The 22302-nt window shown below is 48.4% G+C and overlaps 1 protein-coding gene across 4 annotated transcripts; it reads left to right on the plus strand.

Annotated features, from left to right (window-relative positions):
* Positions 1 to 298: 298 nt before the first annotated feature.
* Positions 299 to 12175, plus strand: LOC144508360 (uncharacterized). Of its 4 annotated transcripts, none has more exons than XR_013500266.1 (4): positions 299 to 567; positions 2306 to 2461; positions 2553 to 2654; positions 9167 to 12175. XR_013500266.1 is itself a non-coding variant. In XM_078236212.1 (3 exons), exons 1-3 carry the CDS (start codon positions 408 to 410, stop codon positions 6412 to 6414), a joined length of 765 nt encoding a protein of 254 aa, XP_078092338.1. In that variant the 5' UTR covers positions 354 to 407; the 3' UTR covers positions 6415 to 7256. The 4 variants fall into 4 exon arrangements, 1 of the variants encoding a protein (XP_078092338.1); XR_013500265.1 differs by lacking the exon at positions 9167 to 12175 and adding an exon at positions 5966 to 7263 and having other exon boundaries at positions 329 to 567; XM_078236212.1 differs by lacking the exons at positions 2553 to 2654; positions 9167 to 12175 and adding an exon at positions 5966 to 7256 and having other exon boundaries at positions 354 to 567.
* Positions 12176 to 22302: the final 10127 nt, after the last annotated feature.

Consider the following 22302-nt stretch of genomic DNA (forward strand, 5'->3'; position numbering starts at 1 on the left):
CTCAATCAGGTCACCCCTCAGTCTTCTCTGCTCCAGAGAAAACAACCCAAGCCCAGCCAACCTCCCTCAACCGCAAGGTGGGAGAGTTTGGCACTGGTTGATTGCTCACTCGGAGGGCCAGCACAGGCAGAATGGGCCGAATGGCCTCCTGCTGTCCAGGTCCACTCAGCCCATCTCAGTATGATGGACAGCCGCGATAACCAATCACACCGCTGCTCGGTGAGAGCCAATCACGGAGGGGAGGCGGGGCCAGTCCCGCTGAGTGACAGAGATATTGTCCAATGGGAGGCCTCCGCCGGAGGGACGGGCCGATCAGGGGAGCGGGCGGGAGGGTGCGCGGGACCAATGGGATTGGGGAGGGGGTGCGGGCCTAAGCCTCGGGCTCCAGCCGGGAAGCTGCCGGGATCATGTGGATGGGGCGGTGCAGCTGTGTGTCCCTGAGCCGCGGCCGCCGCTTTTGTTTGGGCTTGTTGGCCTCCATCGCAGCAGCGTGGTATCTCCACAAACCGCTCCGGACTCTGATCCACAGGCTCCGCTCCTCCTTATTACCCCGGGTTAATTATAAAGGTAGGAGGCAGTGAGGAGGGATATGAGGGGAAGGATACAGGGGGCGAGGGGGGGAAGGGAGGGGTACGAGAGTGGGGGAGGGGGGGATACGAGGGGGACGGGGGGGATACGAGGGGGAGAGGGGAGGGATATGAGGAGGGAGATACGAGGGAGGGGAGGGATACAAGGGAGGGATATAGGGGAGATGAGGAGGTAGATGGAGGGGAGGGATATGGGGGGCGGGAGGGATTTGAGGGGGAGGGAGTGGGAGAGTTAATCGGGGTTGGATGGGGGAGGGTAGTTGAAGGGGATGGGGAGGCAGGCTGGGCTGTGGGTGTTGGATAAGTGAGAGAGGAGGGTATAGAGGAGGGATGAGGGAGGGAGTGGGAAGGTAAATGTTGGGTGGGTAGGTGATGGATTGGGGTGAGGTTTGGATGTGAGGAAGGCCAAGAGGGGTGGGGAGGGTATAGGAGGACCTCGGCATCATTTGGGAGAAGTAGTGGGGAGGGTTTTTTTTATTTATGGGATGTGGGTGTCGCTGGCTAGGTCAGCATTTATTGCCCGCCCCTAATTGCCCCTTGAGAAGGTGGTGGTGAGCCGCCTTCCTGAACCAGCTGCAGCCCCTGAGGTGTAGGTACACCCACAGTGCTGTTACGGAGGGAGTTCCAGGATTTTGACCCAGAGAGAAGGAAATGCCAATATATTTCTGAGTCAGGATGGTGAGTGACTTGGAGGGGGAACCTCCAGGTGGTGGCGTTCCCAAGTATGTGCTCCCCTTGTCCTTCTAGATGGAAGTGATCGTGGGTTTGGAAGGTGGGAGTGTGGAGAGGCAGGGGAGATTGGTTGGGGTGTGGCTGGAGGGGAAAGTGAAGAGTGAGTGAAGTGTCAGAGGCTCGGGAGAGTGGAGGGTTCGGTCGGAGCGAGTGTGGGGTAGTACGGCAGAATAGGGGAGGGTTATGGTTGGTAGTTCGTGGGGTAGGGGTGGGCTGACCAGAATGATGAGGTGAGATTGCAGAAAGTGTTGGTCTGTTCTCCTTGGAACAGAGAAGGTTGGGAGGTCTCTCAGAGGTTGCGCCGATTGCAAGTTTAGACAGAATAGAGAAAGTCTTCATAGAAACCCTACAGCACAGAAAGAGGTCATTCGGCCCATCGAGTCTGCACCGACCACAATCCCACCCAGGCCCTACCCCCACACCCCTACATATTTACCCACTAACCCCTCTAACCTACGCATCTCAGGACACTAAGGGGCAATTTTAGCACGGCCAATCAACCTAACCCGCACATCTTTGGACTGTGGGAGGAAACCGGAGCACCCGGAGGAAACCCACGCAGACACGAGGAGAATGTGCAAACTCCACGCAGACAGTGATTCGAGCCGGGATTCGAACCCAGGTCCCTGGAGCTGTGAAGCAGCAGTGCTAACCACTGTGCCACCGTGCCGCCCCTTCTAGTTGTCAACGTGACTTTGTCACGGAGCAATCAGTGATGGGGAGAGATGAGCAGAATTCTTTTCCACTCAATTGGGTTCTGGATCAATCTGAAAAAGTGCTGGTTCCATCATTAATTTTAAATGGAAATTTTGGAGGGGGCGAAACTTAACAGGATTCGAGACCAAAAAAAAACATGGGGCTGGGCACAACTGCTTCTACTGGCTGAATAAGTTTTTAATGCATCTTACTCCCTGAAAGCCATGTGCAGTGTGAAATATCACCAGTGTAGTGATGAATGATTTAGAATAAGCTCTGTTTTATCTCAGTGAAATGTTATGGTCGAGGAAAAGTACACGAAGCTATTCTGAAAAAACTAAACATTTCTGAACGTGAAGACGGGCCAGGAATTCCGTGTATTCTGTTTGTCTACAAAGTGTCTCGTGATAATGAAGATCTTCGAAATGCTCTACAATGGGCCACGGGTAAATATTGTCCTTCTGGTTTACCTTCCTTTTCTTCTTGCATATATTTTTCTATGGTACCTGACTCCTTTCCCACGAATTCTGTTTCCAGTCTCCTCTCTATCTGTCTAAGACAGCGGCCGGAACTCTTACCACCTCGCCCGCCACGGAATCGGTGCGAGGGTCCGACAACAGAAATCTCCATCGACCTCGGGTGAGAATTCCCGGTCTCGCCCGAGCGAGGCTTTAAAATCCTGCCCATTGTGTGTGCTCCCCATCATGGGTGAATTTTAAAAAGAGAATTTGCATCTTGAGTGCCTTTTATGATGGCCCAGTGGTGCTATCGCTAGACTATTAATCCAGAAACTCAGCTGATGTTCTGGGGACCCGGGTTCAAATCCCGCTGGTGGAATTTGAATTCAAAAAAATATCTGAAATTAAGAATCTACTGATGACCATGAAACCATTGTCAACTGTCGGAAAAACCCATCTGGTTCACTGATGTCCTTCAGGGAAGGGAATCTGCTGCCCTTACCCGGTCTGGCCTACATGTGACTCCAGAGCTACAGAAATGTGGTTGAATCTCAACTGACCTCGGGCAACTAGGGATGGGCAATAAATGCTGGCCAGCCAGCAACACCACAAATAAATTTTAAAAAATGATCTCAGGACACCTTAAGCGCTTTACTTTCGAAGTGAAGTCATTGTTCTGATGTATTGAATGCAGCAGCAAATGTATGCATAGCGGTTTCCATAAACAGCAAGGTGATGATGATCAAAGCATATTACGGCCGATGCTGGAATCTGAAACCAAAAGAGAAAATGCCGGAAAATCTCAGCAGGTCTGGCAAATTCTGGAGGAGAAAAGAGCTGATGTTTCGAGTCCACCTGACCCTAGTGTCAGCGGGGTGAGCAGGGTAAATATGTGGGGTTAGGGGAGTAAGGTCTGGGTGGGATTGTAGTCGGCGCCGGTTCTATGGGCCAAAAGTTCATTCAGCTTTGACAAAAGGTCATCTGAAACATCAGCTCTTTTCCCCCCCTTGCAGAAGCTGCCAGACCTGCAGAGATTTTCCAGCATTTTCTCTTTTGGTTTCAAATTCCAACATCCACAGAAATTTGCTTTTATACAGTTTAGAGAGCTTTAGTCTGTATCTAACCCCGTGCTGTACCTGTCCTGGGAGTGTTTGATGGGGACAGTGTAGAGGGGGCTTTACTCTGTATCGAACCCCGTGCTGTACCTGTCCTGGGAGTGTTTGATGGGGACAGTGTAGAGGGAGCTTTACTCTGTATCTAACCCCGTGCTGTACCTGTCCTGGGAGTGTTTGATGGGGACAGTGTAGAGGGAGCTTTACTCTGTATCTAACCCCATGCTATAGCTGTCCTGGGAATGTTTGATGGGCATGATGTGGAGATGCCGGCATTGGACTGAGGTAAGCACAGTAAGGTGTCTGTTGTGAAGAAAGTGTTGTGAGACTTCTTACTGTGTTTGATGGGGACAGTGTAGAGAGTCCAGGTGACCCTTTGACAAAGGGTCACCTGGACTCAATGTCAGTTCTCTTCCTTACAGATACTGCCAGACCTGCTGAGATTTCCCAAGGTGATGATGATATTGGTTAAGGGATAATTGGTTGAGGACTCTGCAGAGAATGCCCCTACTCTTCCAGTAGTACAGGAGGATCTTTTGTGTCCACCTGAGGGGGCAAACATGGCCTCAGTTTAGTGTTTCATCCAACTCTTCTGACAATGCACATGCCCTTAGTACTGAACATTGGGAGTTTCACCCTAGATTATGGGTTCATGTGGCTGGATTAGGCTTTGAACCGACATTCTGACTCGGAGAAGGATGCAGCCACTGAGCCTTGGCTAACAGTGCTGAATGTCTGTTACTGTAGTGTGGAACTGGAGGCCAGGTGTGTAGAGCCAGCATTACGTTGGAGTTGAACCCTGCCCCTCTGAAGTGAGGGTGGTGATGGGGGCCACACAGGTGTGAGGTGGGTGGGTGCCTGTTGAGCCAATTGATGTGTGTATATGAAGGTATACCCCATTTTAAATAAGAGATACTCCTGGAACTTAATCCCATTTAAATACCTGCAATATCAGGATGTTTCCAACTCATGGCTTTCAGACCTAATCCATATCATAAACGTGAATCTGAGCACAGTGTGAATCGATTGTCCCATTCCCAGTGAGATTGTAACAAGGCAAGGATGACAAGTTTTGTCTTTCCCGATCCCTACAAAATGAAGCTCCAAAATACATCCCCAAGATATTCATGTCACAGAATCCCTACAGTGCAGAAGGAGGCCATTTGGCCCATCGAGTCTGCACCGACCACAATTCCACCCAGGCTCTTTTCCCGTAACCCCACGTATTTATCCTGCTAACCCCCCCTAACACTAGGGTCAATTTCGCATGGCCAATCAGACACGGGGAGAATGTGAATACTCCACACAGACAGTGACCCGAGGATGGAATTGAACCCGGGTCCCTGGCACTGTGAGGCAGCAGTGCTAACCACTGTGCCACCGTGTCGGCATTTTTTTGTGTGATTGATTTCTCCTATTCTCGCTCACGTTAATTTCTTCCTTAAAAAGATCTGGTCGACTGTGTCAATAATGGTCACAGACCAATGCCAAAGTGGAGGTCAGGGAGACCAGAACCAGTTCTGGAGAGTGGGGAGCAGTCCTTTCATTGACTCGTCCAAAGGCGGAGGAATTCCCTCCTTGGGACACTTTCATATCCTGTGTAGAAGGATGGTTCTGCAAGAAATTGTTCAGAGCTGACTGTGTAGTGTTCATTCTAGTACCATAGAAGATTTGCAGTCATTAACTGGTAATTGTGGGTTGCGGGTGGAGTAGAAAATGGAAGCTCTCACTGCTCTTCTATCACTCCACGATTGACGGTGGTGCCTTCAGTTGCACGGACCCTAAGTTCCAGAATTTCCTCCTTGGGCTCTTTGCCTCTCTCTCTCACACATAGGGTTCCATGATACATTTTTTAAAAATTCATCCGTGGGATATGGGCGTCGCTGGCTGGCCAGCATTTATTGCCCATCCCTAGTTGCCTGAGGGCAGCTGAGAATCAACCACATTGCTTGGCTCTGGAGTCACATGTAGGCCAGACCGGGTAAGGACAGCAGATTTCCTTCCCTAAAGGGCATTAGTGAACCAGGTGGGTTTTTCCGACAATCGACAATGGTTTCATGGTCATCTGTAGATTCTTAATTCCAGATTTTTAAAATTGAATTCAAATTCCACCATCTGCCGTGGCGGTATTTGAACCCGGGTCCCCAGAACATTAGCTGAGTTTCTGGATTAATAGTCTAGCGATAATACCACTATGCCATTGCCTCCCCTAAACATGTCCACAAGGAGAGGGTACAGACTCTCGCCCAGATACGGTGTGTGATCTTTTACAGTGCTCTGTGTGTGTGAGTTTAATGTACTTCTATCTGCTATCATCCAATTAAAATATCAAGAAACTGCAGATAAAGCATTGAAGTTCTTCTGTTGATTCACACTTTAGAACATGGGTCAACGCGAAAGGAAGATATTTTTGTCGTGTTTCTGCTTGTCAAGACTTCAGAGAAATCCAAAGATGTGGGAGAGGAGAAGATAACAGGACTGGATTTCTTTCATCAAGATACAAAGGTTCGCGTTCTTTGGAAGGAGACAAGTGGTTCTCAGCCTGATTTCAGCTGCCCTGAAGCGATTCGGACAGTCACGGAGATGATTAGTCAAAGGAACGTGAGAAATCAAGATGTTCGCCAAAGGGCCAGGAATTGGTTCTACATCCAGAGTCTTGGGCTGGGCCTGGGGTCGATTCTGATGTTGATTCTTGCCAGAAGCGTCTGCCAGGCAGCTGGCACATGCCACCCCTGGATGCAGCTGCCTCTACCGTTCCCTCTCCCAACCATTCCACCTTGGTGCCTTCACTTCCGATGCTTCTGCCCAAGTTTTGTTTGCCTCCACTAATCTCCGAATGTGACTCATTGTCAAACTCCACCTGATTCACGAGATGTGGAGGATTTCTTTGAGAAAGAGAGAGGACAACGGGAAGGGGATGTACGAGGGACAAGGATATTTAGTTCACACCAGGGGCACAATTCAATGATGAGATTTATAAGTGTGTCGCACCTTTAAACAATTGTACTGGAAAGAAAGACAGCAGCCCTGGAAGCTGGCTCCTCACACAGTCTCTAAAAAGGAGTTCCATGAATCCACATAGTCACAGTTAGAACATAAGAACATAAGAAATAGGAGCAGGAGTAGGCCATCTAGCCCCTCGAGCCTGCCCCGCCATTCAATAAGATCATGGCTGATCTGACGTGGATCAGTACCACTTACCCGCCTGATCCCCATAACCCTTAATTCCCTTACCGATCAGGAATCCATCCATCCGCGCTTTAAACATATTCAGCGAGGTAGCCTCCACCACCTCAGTGGGCAGAGAATTCCAGAGATTCACCACCCTCTGGGAGAAGAAGTTCCTCCTCAACTCTGTCTTAAACCGACCCCCCTTTATTTTGAGGCTGTGTCCTCTAGTTTTCACTTCCTTACTAAGTGGAAAGAATCTCTCCGCCTCCACCCTATCCAGCCCCCGCATTATCTTATAAGTCTCCATAAGATCCCCCCTCATCCTTCTAAACTCCAACGAGTACAAACCCAATCTCCTCAGCCTCTCCTCATAATCCAAACCCCTCATCTCCGGTATCAACCTGGTGAACCTTCTCTGCACTCCCTCCAATGCCAATATATCCTTCCTCATATAAGGGGACCAATACTGCACACAGTATTCCAGCTGCGGCCTCACCAATGCCCTGTACAGGTGCATCAAGACATCCCTGCTTTTATATTCTATCCCCCTCGCAATATAGGCCAACATCCCATTTGCCTTCTTGATCACCTGTTGTACCTGCAGACTGGGCTTTTGCGTCTCATGCACAAGGACCCCCAGGTCCCTTTGCACGGTAGCATGTTTTAATTTGTTTCCATTGAGATAGTAATCCCATTTGTTATTATTTCCTCCAAAGTGTATAACCTCGCATTTCTCAACGTTATACTCCATTTGCCATATCCTCGCCCACTCACTCAGCCTGTCCAAATCTCTCTGCAGATCTTCTCCGTCCTCCACACGATTCACTTTTCCACTTATCTTTGTGTCGTTTGCAAACTTCGTTACCCTACACTCCGTCCCCTCCTCCAGATCATCTATATAAATGGTAAACAGTTGCGGCCCGAGTACCGATCCCTGCGGCACGCCACTAGTTACCTTCCTCCAACCGGAAAAACACCCATTTATTCCGACTCTTTGCTTCCTGTCGGATAGCCAGTCCCCAATCCACTTTAACACACTACCCCCAACTCCGTGTGCCCTAATCTTCTTCAGCAGCCTTTTATGGGGCACCTTATCAAACGCCTTTTGGAAATCCAAAAACACCGCATCCACCGGTTCTCCTCCATCAACCGCCCTAGTCACATCTTCATAAAATTCCAACATGTTCGTCAAGCACGACTTTCCCCTCATGAATCCATGCTGCGTCTGATTGATCGAACCATTTCTATCCAGATGCCCTGCTATCTCCTCTTTAATAATGGATTCCAGCATTTTCCCTACTACAGACGTTAAGCTGACCGGCCTATAGAATCATAGAAATCATAGAAACCCTACAGTGCAGAAGGAGGCCATTCGGCCCATCGAGTCTGCACCGACCACAATCCCACCCAGGCCCTACCCCTACATATTTACCCGCTAATCCCTCTAACCTACGCATCACAGGACTCTAAGGGGCAATTTTTTAACCTGGCCAATCAACCTAACCCGCACATCTTTGGACTGTGGGAGGAAACCGGAGCACCCGGAGGAAACCCACGCAGACACGAGGAGAATGTGCAAACTCCACACAGACAGTGACCCAAGCCAGGAATCGAACCCGGGACCCTGGAGCTGTGAAGCAGCAGTGCTAACCACTGTGCTACCGTGCCGCCTTTTGTCTCCTTCCTTTTTTAAACAGCGGCGTAGCATTAGCCGTTTTCCAATCAACCGGCACTACCCCAGAATGCAACGAGTTTTGATAAATAATCACTAACGCATCCACTATTACCTCTGACATTTCTTTCAATACCCTGGGATGCATTCCATCCGGACCCGGGGACTTGTCCACCTTCAGTCCCATTAGTCTACCCAGCACTGCCTCTCTGGTAACATTAATCGTATTAAGTATTTCTCCTGCTGCCAACCCTCTATCGTTAATATTTGGCATACTATTTGTGTCCTCCACCGTGAAGACCGACACAAAAAACTTATTTAAAGACTCAGCCATATCCTCATTTCCCACTATTAACTCCCCCCTCTCGTCCTCCAAGGGTCCAACATTCACTCTAGCCACTCTATTCCTTTTTATATATTTATAAAAACTTTTACTATCATTTTTTATATTAATTGCTAGCCTAGCTTCATAGTCTATCCTTCCTTTCTTTATCGCTTTCTTAGTCTCTCTTTGTTGTTTCTTAAATTTTTCCCAATCACTTGTTTCTCCACTATTTTTGGCCACTCTGTACGCAGCTGTTTTTATTTTAATACTCTCCTTTATTTCCTTCGTTATCCACGGCTGGTTCTCCCTTTTCTTACAATCCTTGTTTTTTGCTGGAATATATTTTTTGCTGCTGTATCTCTCATCTGATCGGTTCATATATTTTAAAGCTTTTTGACCTTTCTCCCCTGCAGCTGCTGCTCCCTGCCGAGTCTGTGCCTGACTCTCTGGTTCCACTGTTTCATTAGCTTCAGCCTGCTTCCTGATTCACTCTCCTGGGCTGGAGGACATTTCACCGGTGCTTCTGGAGCGTATGGCAATCTCAGACTTCACTGTCCTCTTCCTGCCTACACCCAATTCTCTGCAGCTCTTTTATTTTCATTCTATGTCCATCCTCCAATATTTTTACCCTTCAGATTGCTGCTGGGATTCTCTAACTGTTTTAGACTTCTCTTGCTCTGCCTTGCTGCGCGCCTCCTGTCTTGCTGCACGCATACGTAAGGTCTAGGCAACTAAAAACAGATGAAGCACTTGAAGGATACAGGGAAAGTAGAAAAGAATTCAAACAGGAAGTTGGGAGGGCAAAAAGAGGTCACGAAATGTCTTGGTAGGCAGGATTAGGAGAATCCCAAAGCATTTTATACATGTATTAGGAACAAGATGGCAGCTAGAGAAAGAGTCGGTCCACTCAAGGACAAAGGAAGGAAATTATGCATAGAACCAAAGGAAGTGGGTGAGATCCTTAATGAGTACTTTGCATCGGTAGTCACAAAGGAGAGGGCACGTTGATTGATGGTGTCTTGGAGGGATGTGTAAACCCTTTAGGACAAGCCCTCATTACGAGGGAGGAAGTGTTAGGTGAATTAAAAAGCATTACGGTAGACAAATCCCCAGGGCCAGATGGCATCAATCCCAAGTTACTGAGGGACATGAGAGAGGAAATTGCCTCTAACAGAAATCTTTGTTTCCTCGTTGACCACAGGTGCAGCCCCAGAGGATTGGAGGATAGCCAATGTTGTCCAGTTATTTAAGAAGGGCAGCAAGGATAACCCGGGTAATTATAGGCCAGTGAGCTTGACGTCAGTGATAGTGAAATTGTTGGAGAAGTTCCTTAGGGATAGCATCTGGAACTGAATAGTCTTATTAGCGACAGCATGGTTTTGTACGAGGGAGGTCATGTTTCACTAATTTGAGTTTTTTGAGGAGGTGACAAAAATGATTGATGAGGGAAGGATCGTGGGTGTTGTCTACATGGACTTTAGTAAAGCATTTGACAAGGTCCCTCATGGCAAACTGGTGCAAAAGGTTAAATCACACGGGATCAAGGTGAACTAGCCAGATGGATTCAGAACTGGCTTGGCCATAGAAGATAGAGGGTAGCGGTGGAAGGGTGTTTTTCTGAATGGAGATCTGTAACTAGTAGTGTTCTGCAGCGATCAGTGCTGGGACCTCTGTAATATATATATAAAAGACTTGGAAGAAAATGTAGCTAGTCTAGCAAGTTTGTGGATGATATTAAGATTGCTAGAGTTGTGGATAATGATGAAGATTGTCAGAGAATAAAGCAGGATATAGATAGACTGGAAAATTGGGTGGAGAAATGGCAAATGGAATTTGGACAAATGCAAAGTGATGCATTTTGGTAGATCCAATTCAGGTGGGAGCTATTGAATAAATGGCAGAACCATCAGGAGTATAGACACACAGAGGTCTGGGAGTACAGGTCCACGGATCCTTAAAAATGGCAGCAAAGGTGGTGAAGAAAGTATATGGCGTGGTTGCCTTCATCGGACGGGGCATCAAATTATGTTATAAAAAATGTTGGTTAGGCCACATTTGGAATACTGTGTCCAATTCTGGTCACCACACTATCAGAAGGACGTGGAGGCTTTGGAGAGAGTACAGAAAAGGTTTACCAGGATCTTGCCTGGTATGGAGGATACTAGCTATGAGGAAAGATTGAATAAACTGGGATTGTTCTCCCTGGAAAGGAGGAGGCTGAGGGGCGACCTGATAGAAGTTTATAAAATTATGAGGGGCATAGATAGGGTGAACAGTTGGAAGCTTTTTCCCAGGGCAGAAATGACAATTACAAGGGGGCATAAGTTCAAGAAAAAGGGGAAAGGTTCAGTGGAGATGTGCGGGGAAGTTTTTTTACACAAAGGATGGTGGGGGCCTGGAATGCCCTGCCAAGTGAGGTGGTTAATGCAGGTACATAAGTGACATTTAAGACTTATCTGGATAGACACATGAACAGGCAGTTGAGGGATGCAGGCAGTTGGTCTAGACAAGACAATGTGATCGGCGCAGGCTTGGTGGGCTGAAGGGCCTGTGCTGTGCTGTACTTTGTTTGTTGTTTGCTGCGCGCCTCCTGCCTTGCCCTCAATTTTTCCTTGTCTTCGAAGATCTCAACCTCTATGGGGTTGGGGAGTGGAGAAGGAGGTGAGGAGGGAAACCGTAGTGGAGCAGGTGCTGGGTAGGCTATCTAATTCATGGTTTGAGTCCCAGTTAGTTTCTGAAACATAACATTTAGTTCCACCACAAAGTTATATAATCACAACATGTGAAATTGTTCTGTGACTTTTCCATGGTTTAACACATTTTTAAAAATCAATGCGGGGATATAGTCTTTGCTGTCAGGACTGGTGCCTATTTCCCACCCATGGTTGTCCCTTGAGAAGGTGGTGATGAGCTGCTGCTGCTGTGGTGATGCAGTGAAGGTTTACCTACGTAGTTCAATCAGAAGCTCCAGACGTCTGACCCAGTGATGATGAAGGAATGTTAAAAAGTGTGTCCGAGTCTGGATTAGGGGCTATGATTTGGCGATGATGGTGGCCCATGTCCATGCTGCTTTTAACCTTCGAGATAGTGCAGGCTTAAGACTTACCGTTGAAGGAATGTCACAGTCTAGATGTGACGCGAGTCATGTCTGCACTACTTGGAGCCCTTGTGGACTATGTACCCCTTGGCTAAAGAAAGGTTGACTGCCGCAATCAAGGTGCGACATCTAGAGTGTCCTAGATCTGGTTGGATTGTGGTACACATGGACCTGGAGAGGTGCGCAATTAACTGAGAATGAATCTTGCAATAAATTGTGCTCTCTTTAGTTCATGAAAGATTTGTGAAATTAAAATATGATCAAGTTTATGAAAATGCCTGTGACGAACTCAAAGCAAAAAAAATAAAAATATATTTCACTGTGATGGTACTGTGCCTTTAAGAGATGTATTCTAATATTCTCTGCAGTTATAAGCAGGCCTTTTTTTATTTTGGCACCCAGTTGTCTGAGCCGATGTGCTTTTATTGTTGATAAAACCATATAATGGGCCTTTTGTTTATTTTAAATCTGGGCCTAATGCAGTGTTCTGGAGTTTTGACCTTTTTGGGACTGATTGACAGGTCAGGCGATACAGTGGATTTGGTTTTTAATCACAGGAGAAAAGTAAAAGATATTACTTTCAGTCTGGCAGAAGCTGTTTGGATTCCAGGTTGAAAGCAGTGTTTGTCTCCCTGGTATTGGAAATTTTGCTGGCTAGTTAGAAGCTAGAGGCAAGGGGTGCCCCTGTGCTGAAAGTTCCATGGCTGGAAGGTCTCAGCGTTTTCAACTCTACATCCAAAGGAGTAAACCTTTGGAAGGGATTGGGAGCTGCAAAGTCCAGCATCACGTAAGCATACTTGCTTTCTGTGCTAAGCCACATAGTCATCTATGTCATTAATATAAATAACGAAAAATAGGGGATGCAGAACAGATCCCTTTGGTACGCCACTGGACACTGGCTTCCAGTCACTAAAGCAGCCTTCTGTCATCACCCTCAGTCTCCTACAACAAAGCCAATTTTGAATCCACCTTATTAAATTACCCTGTATCCCACATGTATTTGCTGCCTTTATCAGTCTCCCAGGTAGGACCTTGTCAAAGGCTTTGCTGAAACCCATCTAAACTACACTGACTGCACTACCCTCATCTACATACCTCAAAATTCAATCAAATTTGTTAGGCATGACCTCCCTCCATGTTGACTATCCCTGATCAAACCTTTCCTCTCCAAGTGGAGAGTTTTCTTCAGAATTTTCTCCAATAGTTTCCCTATCACTGACGTGAGACTCACTGGTTGGTTGTTTCCTGGTTTATCACGACAACCCTTCTTAAAAAGCGGAATCACGTTAGCTGTTCTCCAGTCTTTTGTTATCTTCCCCCGTGGCCAGAGAGGAATTAAAAATATGGGTAAGAGTCCCTGCAATTTCCTCCCTTGCTTTCCACAGCAGCCATGGGACAATTCTTCCGGACATGGAGATTTGTCCACTTTTCTAAGCCTGCTAACACCTCCAAAAGCTTGTCACTCCCTATGTGAACTTGCTCAAGAACCTCGAAATTTCTCTCTGCGTTCCATACCTTCATCCTCATTCTCTTGGGTGAGGACAGATGTGAAAGTATTTGTTCAAAACTCTACCAATGTCTTCTGGCTCCACCCACAGATTGCCCTTGGTCCCTAATGGGCCCTACTCTTCCCCTGGGTTATCCTCTTCCCATTGATATACTTGTAGTTGAGTAATAACCAACCCTAAAGGGTGAGACAGATAGAAAATGCAAAGCGAAACAAACATCTCCTTCCGCCTCTTCCCCCGCCCCCCCCAGCAACTTTCTGCACTCCATTTGTTTGACTGCACTGAAAACTCTGAATTTAAAAAGTTTATTTATTAGTACACTTAGATTAACACTGCAATGACGTTACTGTGAAAATCCCCCAGTCGCCACACTCTGGTGCCAGTTCAGATACACTGAGGGAGAATTTAGCACGGCCAATGCACCTAACCTGCATGTCTTTCTTATTTGTGCCAAACTCTAACTCCCTTCTCAGGATGTAAAACCTCCCACAACAACTGCTGGAAGAGCAGAGGCGATCTCTCCATATCCTGGGGTCTGCATTCAGCTAATGTCAGAGAAACAGATTATTTTGACATGATCGCAATGCAGTTTCTGGGCGTTTGATGTGTTTTCTGCAGTGTTACCGACAGCCGGGCCTGCAATTCAGAAACATAGTTCATCAGGTGTGAACACATAGAACAGTACAGCACAGAACAGGCCCTTCGGCCCACGATGTTGTGCCGAGCTTTGTCTGAAACCAAGATCAAGCTATTTCCTCCCTATCATCCCGAAGTACTCCATGTGCCTATCCAATAGCTTCTTAAATGGTCCTAAAGTTTCTGACTCCACTATCCCTGCAGGCAGTCCATTCCACACCCCAACCACTCTGAGTAAAAAACCTACCTCTGACATCCTTCCTATATCTCCCACCATGAACCCTATAGTTATGCCCCCTAGTTACCGCTCCATTCACCCGAGGAAATAGTCTTTGAACGTTCACTCTATCTATCCCCCTCATCATCTTATAAACCTCTATCAAGTCTCCTCTCAACCGCCTCCGCTCCAAAGAGAAAAGCCCAAGTTCCCTCAAACTTTCCTCATAAGACCTACCCTCCAAACCAGGCAGCATCCTGGTAAATCTCCTTTGCACTCTTTCCAGTGTCTCCACATCCTTCTTGTCGTGAGGTGACCAGGACTGCACGCAATATTCCAAATGTCTCACCAAGGTCCTGTACAGTTGCAGCATAACCCCACGGCTCTTAAACTCAAACCCCCTGTTAATGAACGCCAACACAATATAGGCCTTCTTCACGGCTCTATCCACTTGAGTGGCAACCTTCAGAGATCTATGGATATGAACCCCAAGATCTCTCTGTTCCTCCACATTCTTCAGAACCCTACCTTTGACCCTGTAATCCACATTTAAATTTGTCTTACCAAAATGAATCACCTCGCATTTGTCAGGGTTAAACTCCATTTGCCATTTTTCAGCCCAGCTCTGCATCCTATCTATATCTCTTTGCAGCCTACAACAGCCCTCCACCTCACATCCACTACTCCACCAGTCTTGGTGTCATCAGCAAATTTACTGATCCACCCTTCAGCCCCCTCCTCCAAGTCATTTATAAAAATTACAAATAGCAGGAAGCACTGATCCCTGTGGCACTCCGCTGGTAACCGGTTTCCAGTCCGAAAATTTTCCATCCACCACCACCCTCTGTCTTCTGTTAGATAGCCAGTTACCTATCCAATCGGCCAAACTCCCCTCTATCCCACACATCCTTACTTTCTTCATAAGCCGACCGTGGGGGACTTTATCAAACGCCTTACTAAAATCCATGTATATGACATCAACTACACTACCTTCATCTACACACTTAGTTACCGCCTCAAAAAATTCTATCAAATTTGTGAGGCAAGACTTGCCCTTCACAAATCCGCGCTGACTATCCCGGATTAAGCTGCATCTTTCTAAATGGTCGTAAATCCTATCCCTAAGGACCTTTTCTATCAACTTACCGACCACCAAAGTGAGACGAACCGGCCTATAATTACCAGGGTCATTTCTATTCCCTTTCTTAAACAGAGGAACCACATTCGCCACTCTCCAGTCCTCTGGCACCATCCCCGTGGACAGTGAGGACGCAAAGATCAATGCCAAAGGCTCTGCTATCTCATCCCTTGCCTCCCAAAGAATCCTAGGATACATTTCATCAGGCCCAGGGGACTTATCAACTTTCAGTTTATTCAAAATTGCTAGTACATCTTCCCTCCGAACATCTACTTCCTCCAGCCTATCAGCCTGTGACACCATCTCTTCCTCAAAAACATGGCCCCTCTCCTTGGTGAACACCGAAGAAAAGTATTCATTCATCAGCTCTCCTATCTCTTCTGACTCCATGCACAAATTCCCACTGCCGTCCTTGACCAGACCCAGCCTCACCCTGGTCATTCTTTTATTTCTCACATAAGAGTAAAAAGCCTTGGGGTTTTCCTTGATCCGACCCGCCAAGGACTTCTCATGCCCCCTCCTAGCTCTCCTAAGTCCCTTTTTCAGCTCATTTCTTGCTAACTTGTAACCCTCCATCGAGCCAACTGAACCTTGTTTTCTCAACCTAACATACGCTTCCTTCTTCCTCTTGACAAGACATTCCACCTCTTTTGTGAACCATGGTTCCCTCACTCGGCCATTTCCTCTCTGCTTGGCAGGGACATACCTATCAAGGACATGCAGTATTTGTTCCTTGAAAAAGTTCCACTTATCATTAGTGCCTTTGCCTGACAATTTTTGTTCCCATCCTATGCTTCCTAATTCCCGCCTGATTGCATCATAATTACCTCTCCCCCAATTGTAAACTATGCCCTGCCGTACGGCCCTCTCCCTCTCCATTGCAATAACAAAAGACACTGAATTGTGGTCACTATCTCCAAAGTGCTCTCCCACAACCAAATCCAACACTTGGCCCAGCTCATTTCCCAGTACCAAATCCAATGTGGCCCCACCTCTTGTCGGCTTATCCACATATTGTGGCAGGAACCCCTCCTGCACACACTGCACAAAAACTGCCCCATCCAAACTATTCGACCTATAAAGGTTCCAATCAATATTTGGAAGGTTAAAGTCCCCCATGACAACTCCCCTGTGACCCCAACACCTATCCATAATCTGCTTAGCAATTTCTTGCTCCACATCTCTATTACTATTTGGGGGCCTATAGTAAACTCCTAACAACGTGACCGCTCCTTTCCTATTCCTAACCTCAGCCCATATTACCTGAAGGGTTTGGATATTGTTAAGGATGTGAAAGGTTCTATAGAAATACAAGCCTTTCTGTTTTCCTTCAGTTGTTCCAGCTTCTTCCTCGTTCCTGTTGAGGTGAAGGTGTGGGTGGGGAGGGAGACAAGCTCCACAATCTGTGTTACCAAAAGGAGAAGCTCAGTCCCTCTGAGAATGCCACTCCCATTACTTAATCACAATCCCACACCACAGGCACAAACACTGGCACCCATCCAATTGGAACGATAAAGGATTGGAATATTTCAACAACATTTGAAGTTGGAAAACAAAACCAGAACGGGCAGGCAGTTCTGATCTGAAAGGTTAACTCTGTTTCTCTCTGACCTGCTGAGTATTTCCAGTATTCAGGTGAGTGGGAATTCTGTTCACAAACAGAGCATATAAAGACACAGACTCAATTTACATGAATAATGGTTGAAATGCGAATACTTACAACTAATCAAGTCTTTAAGAAACAAAACAATGTGAGTGGAGAGAGCATCAAGACAGGCTACAAAGATGTGTATTGTCTCCAGACAAGACAGCCAGTGAAACTCTGCAGGTCCACGCAACTGTGGGGGTTACAAATAATGTGACATGAACCCAATATCCCGGTTGAGGCCGTCCTCGTGTGTGCGGAACTTGGCTATCAGTTTCTGCTCAGCGACTCTGCGCTGTCGTGTGTCGCGAAGGCCGCCTTGGAGAACGCTGACCCGAATATCAGAGGCCGAATGCCCGTGACCGCTGAAGTGCTCCCCAACAGGAAGAGAACAGTCTTGCCTGGTGAATGGGGGTGGGATGGAGGGGAGGGAGGGAGGGTGGAGGGGGAGGTAGGGGGAAGGACGGGGGTCGGAGGGGATGGGGGGGGAGGGGAGAGGGGGGGGAGGGAGGGGAGAGGTGGGGGAAGAGGGAGGGAGGGGAGGGGGGTAGTGTTACTGGATCGGAGGGGGGAGTGGGGGGAGGGGGACGGGGGAGGGGGGACGGGGGAGGGGGAGGAGGAGCGGGGAAGAGGGGGGAGAGAGGGCAGGAAGGGGGTGCGTGGAGGGGGGGGCGAGGGAGGGAGCGGGGAGGGGGGGGCGAGGGAGGGAGCGGGGAGGGAGGGGGGAGAGGGAGGGGAAAGGCAGGGAGGGAGGGAGGGGGGAGAGGGAGGGGAAAGGCAGGGAGGGGGGAAGGAGGGGGGGAATGAGGGGGAGGGAAGGGGAGGGGGTGGGAGGGGGGAAGGGGGTAGCAGGGAGGGAGGGGAGAGAGGGAGGGGGGAGGGATGTGGGAAGAAGGGGGGGTGGGAGTGATAATGGGGGGAGGAAGGGGGAGGGGGGCGGAGGGATGGGGAGGGGGGCAGGGAGTGAGGGCGGGAGGAGGGAATGAGGGGGAGAGTGGGGGAGGGAGGGGTGGAGAGGGAGGGGGAGTGGGGAAGGGGAGGGGGGAGGGAGGGGTGGGGGGGGAGGAGGGAGGGGTAGGGGGGAGGGGGAGAGAGGGGGAAGGGGGAGGAATGGGGAAGAGGGGGGAGGGACGGGGAGGGAGGGGGAAGGGGGGAGGGAGGGGGAAGGGGGGAGGAGAGGGGGAGCGTGGGGGGGCAGGGCGGGGGGAGGGGAGGAAGGGGGAGGGGTGGAGGGACTGGGGAGGGGGGACGGACTGGGGCAGGAGGGAGAGGGAGGGGGGTGGGAGGGGGGATGGGTGGAGGGACTGGGAGAGGGAGGGGGAGGGAGGAGAGGGGGGAGGGAGGAGAGGGGGGTGGGAGGGGGGATGGGTGGAGGGACTGGGAGAGGGAGGGGGAGGGAGGAGAGGGGGGAGGGAGGAGGTTGGGGGGACCGGGGGAGGGAGGGGGGATGGGTGGAGGGCTGGAGGAGGGACAGGGGAGGGGGAGAGGGGAGGGAGGGAGGGTGGAGCGAGGGGGGAGGAAGGGGGTTGGGAGGGGGAGGGGGCGAGGAGAGGGAGTGGGGGAGGAAGGGGGAGGGTGGGGGAAGGAGGGGGGAAGGGGAGGGGAAGGGGGGGGTTCCGGTTATACCTTAGGGTTAGGTCTTTATTAGGTATCAATCTAAATAATTTGGTTAAAATCAAGAGCAAAACAGAAATGAAATGCAAAAATATGATATTGTAAAATTTAATGCTGTTTGGAAAGCGGTATGGCTTTCTGTTTAGGCATTTAGGCTTGTCGTCGATGGAGACGGGGGAGGTGCTGGAGGATTGCGGATGTGGTTCCTATTTTCAAGAGGGGGAGTTGGGATAGCCCAGGAAATTACCGACCGTTGAGTCTTACCACAGTGGTTGGTAAGCTGATGGAGAAGATCCTGAGGAAAAAGATTTATGAGCATTTAGAGAGGTTTCGTATGCTCAAGAATACTCAGCATGGCTTTGTCAAAGGCAGATCGTGCCTTACGAGCCTGGTGGAGTTCTTCGAAAATGTGACTAAACGCATTGTCGAAGGGAAAGCGGTAGATGTGGTTTATATGGATTTTAGCAAGGCGTTCGATAACGTCCCCCATGCAAGGCTTCTCGAAAAAGTGAGAGGGCATGGGATCCAAGGGGCTGCTGCCCTGTGGATCCAGAACTGGCTTGCCCAAAGGAGGCAGAGAGTGGGTATAGATGGATCTTTTTCTAAATGGTGGTGTGCCCCAGGGATCTGTTCTGGGACCCTTGCTGTTTGTCATTTTCATAAATGACCTGGATGAGGAAGTGGAGGGATGGGTTGGTAAGTTTGCCGACGACACGAAGGTTGGTGGGGTTGTGGATAGTCTGGGAGGGATGTTGGAAGTTACAGAGGGACATAGATAGGATACAAGACTGGGCGGAGAAGTGGCAGATGGACTTCAACCCAGATAAATGCGTAGTGGTCCATTTTGGCAGGTCAAATGGGATGTAGGAGTACAATATAAAGGGAAAGACTCTTAGTACTTTAGAGGATCAGAAGGACCTTGGGGTCCGGGTCCATAGGACTCTAAAATCGGCCCCGCAGGTGGAGGAGGTGGTTAAGAAGGCGTATGGTGTGCTGGCCTTTATCAATCGAGGGATTGAGTTTAGGAGTCCGGGGATAATGATGCAGCTATATAAGACCCTCGTCAGACCCCACTTGGAGTACTGTGCTCAGTTCTGGTCGCCTCATTACAGGAAGAATGTGGAAAAGATTGAAAGGGTGCAGAGGAGATTTACAAGGATGTTTCCTGGATTGAGTGGCATGCCTTATGAGGATAGGCTGAGGGAGCTCGGTCTTTTCTCTTTGGAGAGCTGTAGGATGAGAGGAGACCTGATAAAGGTGTATAAGATGTTGAGAGGCATAGATCAGGTGGACTCTCAGAGGCTTTTTCCCAGGGTGGAAATGGCTGCTACGAGAGGACACAGGTTTAAGGTGCTGAGGGGTAGGCACAGGGGAGATGTTAGGGTGAAGTTTTTCACACAGAGGGTGGTGGGCGAGTGGAATCGGCTGCCATCAGTGGTGGTGGAGGCAAACTCAATAGGGTCTTTTAAGAGACTCCTGGATGAGTACATGGGACTTAATAGGATGGAGGGTTATAGGTAGGCCTAAAAGATAGGGATATGTTCGGCACAACTTGTAGGGCCGAAGGGCCTGTTTTGTGCTGTAGTTTTTCTATGTTACCATGTTTCTATTAGCCTTATTTGATTCACTGTTCTCTATCTTTCTTCTCCTCTCTTGTTTCGGACATCATCTTCTTGGAAAGTTGGGCCTTGCAATGCAATGGACTTAGGATTAGATCAATTGAATGACCTGTCTCGTCAGAGTTAGCCACTGGCATAGATCAAATGATAAAGATATCACTGAGATCTTTGACCCGAACAATGACATCATTGGAAGCTGCCAGTGCTTTGATCTAGGATGTTTCCATGTGGTTGTATATTTGACCTCCTGGTGCAAGAGAGTATTGGCCATAGTCAGAGCATGCTGAGAGCTCTCTATCAACAGGAGAAACAATTTGCCTTGGCTTTTGCCGCACCATATTTCCCAACATTTCTGTCCCAGGTATCTGTGTGCCACAGCCAAACCTGGCATCGAATCCCCGGGGGTGTATTTTCTTATTTTAGGATGGCAGCAAGGACATCATCAAGATCAGAAAAGGATGTTTCCTTGTTCATCGGTAAGAAGATGGTGGTGACACGTTGTTTACTACGTTCAAACAATCTCAAACAATGACGAGACGGAGTACAGGAAAGAGATAGAGAATCTGGTGAACTAGTGCGGTGTCAATAATCTCTCCCTCAATGTCAGTAAAACGAAGGAGATAGTCATTGACTTCAGGAAGCGTAGTGGAGGACATCAACAGGGATGAAATAGAAATTGTTGAGAGCTTCAAGTTTCTCGGTGTCCAGATCACCAACAAACTGTCCTGTCCCTCCACACCGACGTTATAGTTAAGAAAGCCTACCAGCACAAGAAACAATACTTTTTAACTGTATCCCAATACATGTGACAATAATAAAGCAAATCAAATGAAACCTGGGTTTGTAGCACCGAGGCTCCAGCCCATGGTGCTCCATAAGGGCGGCATGGTGGCAGAGTGGTTAGCATTGCTACCTCACAGCATCAGGGATCCAAGTTCAATTCCCAGCTTGGTTTGCTGTCTGTGTGGGGTCTGCACATTCTCCCCATGTCTATTTGGGTTTCCTCCCACAGTCCGAAAGATGTGTTGGTTAGGTGCATTGGCCATACTAAATTCCCCCTCAGTATACCCAAACAGGGGCCAGAGTTTTCACTTAATTTATTATTGTCACATGTATTAGTGTACAGTGAAAAGTATTGTTTCTTGCATGCTATACAGACAGCATACCGTTCATAGAGAAGGAAGGGAGAGAGTACAGAATATAGAGTTATAGTCATAGCTAGGGTGTAGCGAAAGATCAACTTAGTGTGAGGTAGGTCCATTCAAAAGTCTGATGGCAGCAGGGAAGAAGCTGTTCTTGAGTCGGTTGGTACGTGACGTCAGACTTTTGTATCTTTTTCCTGATGGAAGAAGGTGGAAGAGAGAATGTCCGGGGAATGTGGGGTCCTTAATTATGTTGGCTGCTTTTCCGAGGCAGCGGGAAGTGTAGACAGAGTCAATGGATGGGAGGCTGGTTTGCATGATGGACTGGGCTACATTCACGACCCTTTGTTGTTTCTGATGGTCTTGGGCAGAGCAGGAGCCAGACCAAGCTGTGATACAACCAGAAAGAATGCTTTCTATGGTGCATCTGTAAAAGTTGGTGAGAGTTGTAGCTGACATGTCAAATTTCCTTAGTCTTCTGAGAAAGTTGGTGGGCTTTCTTAACTATAGTGTTGGCATGGAGGGATCAGGGCAGGTTGTTGGTGATTTGGACACCTAAAAGCTTGAAGCTCTTGACTCTTTCTACTTCGTCCCCATTGATGTAGACAGAGGCATGTTCTCCTTTAAGCTTCCTGAAGTCGATGACAATCTCCTTTGTTTTGTTGACATTGAGGGAGAGATTATTGTTGCTGTACCAGTTCACCAGATTCTCTATCTCATTCCTGTACTCTGTCTCGTCATTGTTTGAGATCCGTCCCAGCACGGTGGTGTCATCAGCAAACTTGAAAATCGAATTGGAGGGAAATTTGGCCACATAGTCATAGGTGTATAAGGAGTATAGTAGGGGGCTGAGAACACAGCCTTGTGGGGCACTGGTGTTGAGGATGATCGTGGAGGAGGTGTTGTTGCCTATCCTTACTGACTATGGTCTGT

The sequence above is a fragment of the Mustelus asterias genome, chromosome 20 (assembly GCF_964213995.1).
Source record: "Mustelus asterias chromosome 20, sMusAst1.hap1.1, whole genome shotgun sequence".
In the NCBI taxonomy this organism is placed as follows: Eukaryota; Metazoa; Chordata; class Chondrichthyes; order Carcharhiniformes; family Triakidae; genus Mustelus; species Mustelus asterias.